This window comes from Leuciscus leuciscus (genome assembly GCF_965113295.1).
Source record: "Leuciscus leuciscus genome assembly, chromosome: 19".
NCBI lineage: Eukaryota > Metazoa > Chordata > Actinopteri > Cypriniformes > Leuciscidae > Leuciscus > Leuciscus leuciscus.
Window position 1 is genome coordinate 30,289,803 of NC_138743.1, and position 12,520 is coordinate 30,302,322.

Genomic DNA, 12,520 nt, shown 5'->3' on the forward strand with positions numbered 1-12,520 from the left:
GACTACCAGTAAAATTTATTAAAATTTGGGACCTAAAATTATTCATACACTATGACCTGACCATGTTTTTTAAAGTGTTTTTTCTTTAATTGCTAATGCGACCTTTTTACACCATAGACCGAACAAAATTTTGCATTGCTTGGTGGTTGACCTAAATTGGTATTATCTAATTGTGTACTTAAATTTAACAGCTGACAGCTTTTCAACCTAATTCATTTGTCAGACAGTCTAACAGAAGGATGGCCAAAACCAGTGAAATATCAACTGATTTGATAACTCTGAGTTCTTGTCATATTTTATTACCATTTTCTAAACTATAGCGAATAAACTGTGATAATGTGAGAAATGTTGAAGGTGTCTGAATACATTTTGGTTTGACTGTATATATACTATTTATATAAAATATACTGTTATGTATGGCTTATATATAAACGTATATACATATAAACAAACATCTGTGATTTTATTTTATTTTTTAAGATTGTATTAGATTGGAAAGATTGAAAGTATTATTGATGTTGTGCAAGCTAAATTATTGACATCCAGATACAAAACAGTACAGCCATACTAAACATACTGTATGCTGTACCTCTGTATATTTACATTTAAGGTTGCCATTTCTGGTACAAAGTTATACATTAACAGAAAATATACATAAATGAAAATGTTCATATAAATGAACAGAATGTAATATCAATGTTCAAATAGTATGCTGTTGCCTCCATGACCTAATAATTCAAAGACATTTAAACTTATGTAATATCACAAAGCACACATGTTTTGCACTGGTCTAAACTAGTTTTAGCACCAATGCATTATGTAAATTAGATTGTATCACACTATAGCCTAATTAGAAAGGACCAATGCGTTTGTTCCATCAACCAAAAATCATGATTCAGACACAAGCCTAATTGAACTATAAGTGTTTATTTAGACTACTAAAACCTGCAGCTCCTGTTCGTGACTTTACTACTTTGCTCCAATACTTTGCACTTTTACTGCCATTTACGATTTATTTATTTTGGCTTTCATGTCATTTTTAATTTATTGAAGTATTTTAATTAGAACTTTGTTTCTGCTGTTAATCAAATCCCATTTGGATGGTAATACATAGTATGGACACACACACACACACACACACACACACACACACAAGCTACGTCATTTAATTTACCACGCAAGCCAAGCTAAAATTAAAATTCTGCCACCTAAACAAAAGCTGTGGATGGCAAACTGCCCCCCTCCCCCTCGGCTTTCTCCCTTACTGCCTCATGTGCTCTGTGTCTGTCTACTCTGCAGAGTACATTCAACTCGCCCCGAATACATGCTCACTGTCTAACGCCGTGACCTGACCAAACGTAACCCTTAGGGTCCTCGTTAAATAAATCTCTTTAGCTCAATCCAGAAGCGATAGAAAACGTGTGATTTCGTCGCTAATGTAAATGGCTATCACATTAACAATAGTGCGTTATCTTGGCGCGCGTCTCTCACTGGACGCCTTCATGTCAGCTGGTGCTATAGAAGTAATGAAGAGGTGAATCCACAGTCTAGGGACCTATTTGAGCACCGGCGTCCGCGCGATTCACCGAGTCAACGTGTGTTCTCCGTGCTGTTTTGAGTGTCCGTAACTTCTGTGCCGTGTACTGACATCATTTCATCATGCCTGGCAAGAAATGAATCCTGATTCAACGCTCGACTCACATAGAATCGCGCGCGGAGAGAACTTTGCTTCGCAACTCTTGTGTGGATACGGCACGCGCCACGGCAGCGCGCGGAGGATCAACAACTTTCCTCAGAAACAGCGCTAGCGTCCTTCCTATGTCGCTTCAAACCCTTCCATGTCACCAATTATTGTCGCTCTAATTGGACGAGCATGTTTCAGACACCATATCTGCTCAAACTCGGGGAAAACATCGTTGGTAAGCCTTGAGAAGCGGATAATAAATGACTTTTATGCGCCTCAGACTCGCGTCCTCACCAGGTGGACTGTGAAGAGACAGAAGAGGAATGTTTATCCGAAATTCATTGCCGCTTAGTTTGGGTTTTTTGCCGCTTTTGTTCAGTCACTGTTTTCTCTCAGTATTTCTTCCGTTATTGCAGGTAAGTTGGAATTAGCAGTTCAGTCGTTGATGATAATTCATAATGAAGTACAATGACGAACCGTCGCGAAAATGCACGTGCATAACGGTCACAGTTTTGGATTATCTAACGTTACTGCGCTGAGATTGATCAGATTTATAAATATATATATATATATATATATATTATCTTATAAATGTACATTTAAATATATATATATATATATATATATATATATATATATATATATTTCATTTATATTATATAGTTAAAGTCATTAACCTACGACAGTTCAATCAGTATGCTAAGGTTTGGGGAATTTCAAATTAGTGTTTGAAGATTTCACTTGAATGCACTTGTAGTATTTTGATTTTACTCATCTAATAGTTGTATTTACTACTAGAATACTTTTTATTCTACTCTCCTCTCAGTTCCAGCACTGGTTAAAGTCATTGAAATTGATCTGTTTTCTGGAGACTTGGCTTTTGGTCCTTTACTACTGTCCCCTGTGACAACAGTGCTCACAAGACTAGCAAAAGTGTTTCCAGGATGGCCTATTAGGGGGAGGCAGTGTCAGGGTTCACCCCTCAATACTCCCACTCCTCTGGGGGTCCGAGGCTCTGCGGTGTGGGTGGGTGCTCTCTTTGAGAGACCTCAGCCTCCACACACCCTTCATTCTCCACTTTAGTGGGAGGGAGCTCCCATTCGCCAGCGTGCCGAGAGAAAAAAGAGAGTGCTTGTGGTGTTCTCTTCATTGTAAATTCTAAGTACTATTGCGAAAAATCTCTTTTTACTATGCAAGTTTTTGCTGCACTATACATGGCATGGTGATGAAAGTGACAAAAACACTAATCTAATTTGTGCTGCTTTCTTCACCCTAGTTTGCAAGAGGGGAGCTCCAGAAGTCATGCTCTCGAACCACAGTGGCACTGCTGGAAGGAAGCTGCCAGTTGCCATGCCAGTGTAGGCCCTACCCACCGTTACCGCCTCCACCCCCTCCTCCACCACCCCCAAGGCTCCTGGCACCAACTGGTGAGTAGCTCTGCCCTGTAATTATGTCTCTGCAGTCCTGATTCATAGTTTTCAGTAACGTGAGACCTGGAGGGCTAAACATCCATAGAACTGCTGCTCAGGCCTGTTAATTCTACATATGTTTCAAGCCATGATTATTTAGATAACCTCTCTAAAGAAGGAAAATAAAGATATGTGAACAAACTGCAAGTTTTGTCCACACACAGTACCCGCCGCAGTATTTCAATCACTAAAAACAGCGCAAAGCTCTTAAATGCTTAACGTGGCTTAATTTACTAAAGGTGCAGTCACATTTACCTTTGCCTGGTGAAATTTCACTGGTGAAACCCAGCGGGAGAGGGAATTTTGTGTGAGTGCAAAAAATTCCTGATGCAGTTTTCATTCATGTTCAGGGTTGGTCATGAGATTTTGCTGCATTACAAATAGAAAGCTGCTTGGTTTGAAAGTGACTTCATACATCACTATGCTATAGACAACGGACATAGATCTTGTAAAATTTTGCCTAGATAAATGGATTTAATAGGGCCCTAGATAACGTGCGCTATTATTTGATGCATATCCAAGTGTTTGTGCGGAGTGTTAGCGTGCTTGCATGACATGGAGGCGCCGTGCAATCATTTGTGTTCTTTTATTTGTGTAAACTCACATCAACAACAAAACTTTGTGCTTTTTTAAAATAAAGAAAACAAACAAGATGCCCTTTCTGCCGTCTCAGTCTTCGTCAACTGGAGCTCATCACAAAAATTATCCGCAATTCAGCGTATACGGTACTTGCCTCACACACATGAAAATACACATGATATCTATAGAAAGCTTGAAATGTCTACTTTTAAACGAACCAATTCGAATCGAAAACATATACTCTCTGGTTATGGAATCCGAATGAAAGTTGCATGTCCTCTATAGTCAAGTCAAGTCAAGTATATTTGTATAGCGCTTTTCACAATACAGATTGTATCAAAGCAGCTTCACAGTATTAAATTAAAATAATACAACAAGGTTTGTTTCAAGTGGAATTTATTGATTGATAAAATTAAATTAAATATCCCCAAAATATCCCCAACAGAGCAAGCCAAAGGCAACAGTGGCAAGGAACCGAAAAACTCCATCAAGTGACCTAATGGTATCCTAAAACTCCATCAGGTGACCTAATGGAGAAAAATCTCCTCTGGCATTTATGAGTTAAAGACCGGATTGTATACTGAGTGTCCACTATATTGCGGAGTTGGTGAGTCAGCATCGTCAACTTTATCTTTGCAGTCGACACTGACTAAGAAAACACTAGTTTATTAATAAATAATTGAAATGTCTCCTTGCTATTTTTTTTCAGACACATTCATAATCATTACTTTTTAATCAAGCGCACAGCCTTTATGCGTGCACTTGAGCGCGGAATAGGCTATTATATTACGCCTATATATAGCCTATTAAAGGCTCATGGTTTAGTATCCCAACCCCTCAGCATATGTTTAAGTAAATTAATGTAAACATGCGATTAGTCGACCAATGGCTTGAATTAATGACTACTAGTCTTTGGCCAGGGGCAGCCCTAGAACACAGTTTGTAAGCTCAAACACATTTCTCTGCATCACCTCTGAAAGGTAGCTTTCTGTGTCTCTCAAATAAATCTGGCAATCTAGGATTTCCTCTAACAAGTGAGATTTTTATCTCAGTTGTCATGTTGTCAGAATCTGCAGTGAGTTCAATCCCCAAAATGAATGAATTGGCTGTGACTGCACGCTTTGCCAGAAAGACGGGCGAGTTCATTTAATCATATTTTTTCGCCTTCCTTTTGAAGGTAGCTTATAAGCAGTTTAATAGATTGCTCTTCTTGCTGAACAATTTTCATTTCCTGACATTTCCCGTTTTGAGAAATGGACATGGCCGGAATGTACGTTGCTGGTTGCAATTGACACAAAGCTCAATCCGCTTTATTACAGGGGGAGGAAATTTTAGATTTGTCATCAGGGTTCCCTGTCAGGCGCTCAGAAAAGCCAGATCAATGAGGCCTTAGCATTGAAAGGGCTGTGAAATCAATCTGCCTCTAGAGTTTTAGTCTTCTTGTTTAAGCCTGAGTAATGTTCTCTCACAACAACGGCAAGCTCTTTGGGATAGAGAATTTTCATAAGAATTTATGAAAAATAAATTAGTATGGGCCTTGCATCGATACCTGCCTCATGCATACATGCTTGATACGTCTTCAGATCTGAAGCGAACAAAATCAATGTTTACCATGAGCAGCCTGAAAGACTTTTATGTTTTCAGTCTGTGACATGAAATGTTTGAGGGCGAAATGCAACATAGCTATTAACAACCGTGCAAGGGCTGAGGATTTAACTGTAAAGGGCGGTTTTGATAAGTAACCAGTTGAAGGCTGGTGACAGGCTTTGCCTTTAGGGGCGAAATGACTTTAACATTAGCTTATTAAAATTATTCATGAGGAAGTTGCATTTAATGAGGACTCCCACACCTGTCGTTATTGAAGCAGTGATAAAAGGTTTAAACTGAGCAATGTATTATATTTGTGCAAAAGGAAAGGCAGCTTCAGAGGGCCCGATTGCAATAAGAAGTGTTACCGCCCTAAACCTAATAGTAGGATTAAATGTCAATTTGACTTTGAATGAATATTGGTGGCAATAAAATAACAAGATGGTTTTTTTAAGTCGCCATTTATAACACATCGTCTTAACCAGTTAGTCCAATAATCGTCCACAATGGATAATGCAATGCTGTATTGCTCTATATTGTATTGTCTTCATAATAATCCTTTTGGAGCAGACACATAGTACTAATTGAACCCAGAATATTGCCAAATTGTACATATTTTTTTATCTCAAGATTAGTCTGAATCTATTTTTAACAGAACTGCTGAGGATGTAGATGAGGGGAAGTAGATTAGATGGAATTGCTCCTGGGCTCTTGGAAAAGAACACACTCTTTTAAGCCCAAAAAAGGGCATGTGTGGCAGTCAGAAACGCATGGCAAACTCAGCTAACCTTACAGAGGTGCTCAGAGACACTAGTATTGTCGTTGTGACAAATTATAGTAGCCTAAAAGCCCGAAGAGCCCGTCTTCACAGGCTTTTACCTTAAGCTGTGAAGAATTTGATATTATTTGTATGGTGCTAACCTTTGTGGCAATCAAGATGTGGTTTGCAGTGGCAGTAGTGGTCGCAAAAACGGAAGTAGGATTTCCTCTTTTTGACCTTTTCCATCATCTAACACGCACTAACTTAAGGTTAATCTTTAAAAACTTGAATAATAATAATAACACTTTTAAATGTTAATCTTTAGCAAATCTCAAATTGTACATTACAATGTTGTGATGTCTAAATTCACTTATAGCATTTAAAACCAGTAATTTTAGATTTTGTGTTTTTTGTTTATTTATTCATTTTTTACAAAAAGTTGCTGCCTAAAAACAACAGGATAACACAGAGAGCTTTGAAATGGCAAGTACTTCTTTGCTCTTGTCAGCCGCTCTCCCTCCGGGCCTGTCGACTTGACTCCCCCTCCTGACAATCAAAGTAAGGGAGAGAAAAAGCAAAGCCTATGTCTTCCTGTCCGGAGGGCTGTTTTGTCTTGCAAGTGTATCTGCCTGTTTATGCTAATTCAAAGCATGTCAACATTAGTTAAGCGTTTCAGTATCTTTGGAATTAAGTGTAGCCAAATCAAAAACACATTGTGACACAAAACACATACAAAGCGAAACAAATTCATCTGTCTATATCTTCTCATCAGGTGAAATCACGGCAGGTGACAGCACATCTCTGAGATAACCAGGCAATGTTTTTGCTTGTACAGCATGACGGATTGCAGAAAATTCTCCCGCGTATCACAATTCTGAATTATTCAAATGTGTGGAAGTAGGATAGCTTGCTATAGGGAAAATTGCTGTGTCAGAAATGTAAAATTGTTCTACACAGTGAGAAGGCAGTCAGTGGCTCTGCTTCTGTGAAGTGCTACAATACATAACAATGTAAAAGAATAGGTGTACAGTTAAAGATTGGCATACTTAAATGGGCCTTATTATGCTTTTCGACTTTTTCAACTTTAGTTAGTTTGTATAAAAAACATCTGCAAGGTTGCAAAGCTCAAAGTCCAGTCCAAAGGGAGATATTTTATTTAACAGAATCCCCTTTTCAAAAACTATGACTTGTTTGGACTACAACATAGTTTTTCCGGCTCTTATGAAGTCACAATGTTCCTAATTTAAATAATCTGCCCCCACGGAATACGCAAAAAAAGGCTGTTAGGTCTGGTTGAGCTGCATTAGAGAAGACACTATTTTTTTCCACAACGTTTCCAAAACTTTTTGTTTGTCCTTTGTTTGTTTTTCCTTTCTAAGGCTAATGAACTTAGGGCCCTGTTTTTATTTTCTAAGGCTGATAAACGATTAGGTTACTGACGTAACCCAGGTTCTCTGATAACATGAAGTGAGGTATCTCACTATGGGAACGCCTCTGGGCGTGACCGATCGCGGAAGCACCAATTACACCACGTCTGCCAACCATGGCAGACCAATCGCTGCAGCAATTGGGGAGTCCTGCCTCCCTGTATATAAACCGCAGCTACCTGCCGTTTCGTCATTCTCCGCATATCTCTTCTCCGTGCGAAAAGGCAAGGAGGGCAATGTTGTGAGATACCTCACTTCATGTTATCAGAGAACCTGGGTTACGTCAGTAACCTAATCGTTCTCTTTCTAACATTCGTTCGGTATCTCACTATGGGATATAGACAACTCCCGTATTGCCGATATGCTGACGAAGCAGCCTGAAGACGAGAGGGTTAAAGTATAAACACTGTATCACTGACCCAGACGGAGAAAACAGAATAATCTGAGAAATCCGCCCTTAGAGAATCATCTTATACCACCTGACTACTCACTCCCAGAACTGAGTGGGCCAGAGAGGGTTCTGTTACATCCAGTCTATAGAAACGAATAAATGTGTGCGGAGAGGACCAGCTGGCTGCCGCACAAATTTCTTGAATCGAAATGCCTTTAAATAGAGCCCAGGATGTAGACATTCCTCTAGTAGAATGCACTCGTAGACCTACTGGGGGCTCTAAATTCATGCTATTGTAACATAACACGATAGCCTCTACCACCCAGTGGGAAAAACGTTGACGGGAGATAGGTTTTCCCTTGTAAGAGTCAGCCCACGAGACAAACAGCTGGTTGCTCTTACGCAATGTGCGGGTTCTCTGTACATACATATACAGCGTACGAACCGGACATAAACAGTTTAGCCTCTCCTCCTCTGGAGAAGAAAAAGGAGGTGGGTGAAAAGCCAACAAGTCCACAGGTTTTATTCTATCCGCGTGATCGTAGACCTTGGGCACGAACACCGGGTTGGTTCTAAAAAGTACTCTTTGACCACCCGGAGCGAACCTCATACATGAGGGGTGAACTGATAAAGCATGCAGTTCACTCACCCTCTTAGCTGTTGTAAGAGCGAGTAGTAGAGCCGTCTTTAAAGCGAGCAGCTTTAAGTCTATCTTATCAATGGGCTCGAAAGGGGGTTTTGAGAGCGCGTTCAAGACCACAGACAAATCCCATAGTGGTACCAGCGGCTTTGATACTGGGTGCAATCTGCGTGCACCTCTCATGAATCTACAGACCAGGGAGTGTTGGCCCATAGTGCCTGAATCAATACCCACATGACATGCCGAGATAGCGGACAGATAAACCTTAACCGTGGAAAAAGCCCTGCCTTTATCCAGGAGGTCCTGAAGGAAACACAGCACGTCCGAAACAGAACACAGGAAAGAAACAATGTTCTTCTCTGCGCACCATTCCTCGAAAACTCCCCATTTGAGATTATATAAAGAACGTGTCGAGGCAGCCCTCGCGTTCTGAATCGTCTCAATAACCCTCGGAGGTAACCCGGCTGTGCTCAGATTCACCCTCTCACGGGCCAGGCCCAGAGAGCTAGTTTCTGAGGGGAGGGATGGAAAATTTCCCCCCAAGCTTGTGAGAGAAGATCCCTGCGCACTGGTAACGGCCATGGCCGGTCGTAGAGCAGGTGCGCAATCTCCGCCACCCACAGTCTCCCCGGCCAGTAAGGCGCGATCAGAATCATCACATGTCTGCATTCCCGAACCCTCCGTAATGTCGGCTCGATCAAGCTCAACGGCGGGAACGCGTACAGCAACATGTCTGGCCACTCGTGGGCTAGCGCATCCACACCCAATGGTGCATCGTCGCCAGCCAGGGAGAAGAACAGGGGACAGTGCGCGTCTTCGCGCGATGTGTAGAGATCTACGGCAGCCTGGCCGAATCTCTCCCATAACATGAGGACCACCTGCGGGTGGAGTCTCCACTCCCCGTACAGAGGATTCCCTCTCGATAGTAGATCCGCTCCCCTGTTCATTATTCCCGGGACATGCGTCGTGCGTAATGAGAGGAGAGACCTGCTGCTCCACATTATTAGTCTCTTCGCTAACATGTGAAGCATGTGAGACCGAACTCCTCCCTGCCGATTTATGTAGGCAATCACCGTTGTATTGTCTGTCCTGACCAATACGTGATGATTCTTGAGAAAATGCACAAAATGTCTCAGAGCTAGAAACACTGTCAGTAGCTCTAGAAAATTGATGTGCCTCTCTCTCAGTGTCGGAGACCAAACTCCTCTCACTGTTCTGCCCTCGAACACTGCGCCCCAGCCTGTGAGAGATGCATCCGTCGTCACCACTTTTCTCAGTACAATAGGACCTAGAGGGCATCCTGTCCTGAGAAAGGATGGGGCTCTCCAATGACAGAGAGCGCTCGCACATTCTGGTGATACCCGCACTCTGCGGTTGAGGCGGCTCTTGGGGCGAATGCCTTGTGACGCTGTCCAGTTCTGAAAATCTCTCATTCGCAGTAGTCCCAGGGGAACCACTGACACAGTTGAGGCCATCAGTCCTAGTAGCCGAAGACACATCCTGAACGAGACTGATCTCCCTCTTTGAAAAAGGGAGAGGCAGCTGTGAATCGTCTTGATGCGATCCTCTGATAGGAAAGCTCGAAACGTCACAGAATTCAACCTGAGACCCAAGTAGACTATTTCTCGGGATGGAGATAGGCAACTCTTCGTCTGGTTTATTTTGAAACCTAATCTCTCCAGATGCGTCACTAGTGTGTGTGTGTCGCTCTCTGCCTGCCGTTGGCACGGCGCGCAGATGAGAAGATCGTCCGGATATGCTGAAACCCTGAGCCCTAATCTCCTCAATGGAGTCAGGGCCCCTTCCACACACTTGCTGAATACTCGAGGGGCTAAAGCCAGGCCAAACGGTATTCTCGTAAACTCGTATGCTGTGCCCTGATAGGCGAACCTCAGATATTTCCTGTGCGCAGGAAAAATATCTATGTGAAAATATGCGTCCTGGAGATCCACCGAGGTGAACCAGTCTCCTTGCCGAATATTTTGACACAGCGTTTTGACAGACAGCATTTTGAATTTGTATTTTCTGAGGTGTCTGTTGAGGACCCGTAAATCCAGAATGGGACGGAGACCCCCCCCCTCTCTTGGGAATCACAAAATTGGGAATCGTCTCTGTTCACTAGAGGTTGTTTTTGTGATTTTTTTTGTGATCTTTTTCTCTTTTTATCCCACTCTGCGCCCTCGGTCCTTGACCTGGATGCGTCAGAGAAAACTTTATTTTTAATGGGATGCTTGTGAACGTTAGACCTTCTCCCCCCATAACAGACCTCGAAGGTGGAGGGGGGGATAAACTCTTGGGGGGCACTAGTAGAAAACTGGCCACATTCCCGCACACGCTGAACTCTGAACTGTCCACACGAACACGAACACATTTTATCTCTGCATTCCTTCTCCTTTTCCCCGCGGGAGGGAGAGAGGAATCGTTCTGAAGGGATAGGACAGATAAACCCTGGGTGCTGTCTCCCAACCCTTCCTGTCGCCGAACTGGCGTATCAGGTAGACCGCCTCTTCTTATTCCCCTGAGGGGCAGCCGATCGGCTGTGGCCGCGAACGACTGTTTTGGCCGAACGAAACCGGGCTTTGACTGCGGAGCCGCGTTGCCCTGCTGTTGCGGTGGCGCGGGGCGGGAAGGCTGATAATCAGAGTGCCCACCTCTCCCTGAGGGCTTGAAATTCGGCCGGCTCGGGTGATAAGGCCGAGCAGCCGGTTTTCTGGGGAGACAGACCTGGAAAGCTTCTCCCTCCTTCTTCCGCAGGTCACACTGCTGACGCATTGCCGTTACCGTCGAGCCGAACATGGCTTTTGGATCTATAGGGGCATCCAAAAACTCCACTTTCTCTTTGTCCGAGAGTCCTGACAAACCCAGCCACAGCGATCTCTCTCCCACAACTGCTAAGCCCATTCTCCGACCGCAACTTTGAACTGCTCCGCGGGACGTGCGCAGGTTTAAATCTGCGATGACGCATATCTCCTCCCAGAGTACTGGGTTGGGAGATCCGGAGTCCAGCTGACGACCCATCTCCTCTAATAGCTCCGCTTGATAGGCTGTAAGGAGGGACGTCGCGTTCAAAGCGCGAACAGACAGCGCAGTTGACTTGTAGATCTTTTGAAAAACAGAGGCGGCGACGCGCTCTGTCTTTCCTGGCAGCGAGGCTCCGGTTGAAGAGAGCGCTGCCCTGCGGCTCGGGTGCAAATGATTCGCTACCGATGTTTCCACAGGGGGAGGATCTGCCATCCCTAGATCGTCCATTCCCTGAACATCTAGCCTTGAGAAACCCTTAACGGGCACTCGATGTGAAAAAGGCTTGTCCCAAAACTTTTTCATCTCCGCCACACAGGCCGGGACGGCTGGAATAAACTGCCTGGCCGGCGGGAGACGTGACGGGAGCCTCTTTCCATCATAAAGGTCTCTTTCAGCCCCTTGACCTACTTGTTGAGAAGGCCAGTCGATAGACAATCTAGCCGCGGCCCTGCGACAGACCTCGATGAGATCAGCGTCCACCTGTACAGGGGAGGGTGAACTCTCATCCTGTGCACTCGGTGGCCGGGACTGGTTCGGGGGAAGAATGGCATCTTCCTCGTCGTCATCCTCGTCCTCGAGGATGGTCGACAATACCTCGTCATCGTCATCTTCCTCTCCCGCTAACGGGTCATCAAACAGCGGGGGAAGGACGGGTGACACCTTCTCCATCATCTCTGCCCATGAGCTGGTGGTCTGAGGACAATCCATGGGTTCCTCTCTGGGTTGAGCAGAGAGGCATGGGTCCGATTTTCCCGCGACTGCCACGCGAAGTCTCCTTTCACGGATCTTAGTCGGGAATGCAGCACAGTGCGGGCAGCCCTCGGGGTTGGACAGCGCAGCCTGAGCGTGTTTAGTGCCCAGACAGGAGATGCAGAGACTGTGTGCATCCCTAGCAGAAATCCACATTCCACAAGCACACGGGTGCGGAGGACGACCCTTTCCTCCCGGGCTCTCTGGTTCTA

At 44.0% G+C, this 12,520-nt stretch overlaps 1 protein-coding gene across 2 annotated transcripts in view; it reads left to right on the forward strand.

Moving 5' to 3' along the window:
• The first annotated feature begins 1,296 nt into the window (after nucleotides 1-1,296).
• Nucleotides 1,297-12,520, forward strand: part of prima1 (proline rich membrane anchor 1) — a 54,497-nt gene continuing 43,273 nt past the window's right edge. Inside the window, exons 1-2 of one of the 2 annotated variants that reach the window (XM_082148378.1) lie at nucleotides 1,297-2,100; nucleotides 2,961-3,111. In XM_082148378.1, the coding sequence (XP_082004504.1) occupies nucleotides 2,008-2,100; nucleotides 2,961-3,111 (244 nt within the window). In that variant the 5' untranslated portion in view covers nucleotides 1,297-2,007. The remainder of the gene's footprint in view (nucleotides 2,101-2,960; nucleotides 3,112-12,520) is intronic. The other variant, XM_082148379.1, reaches the window with a different exon arrangement.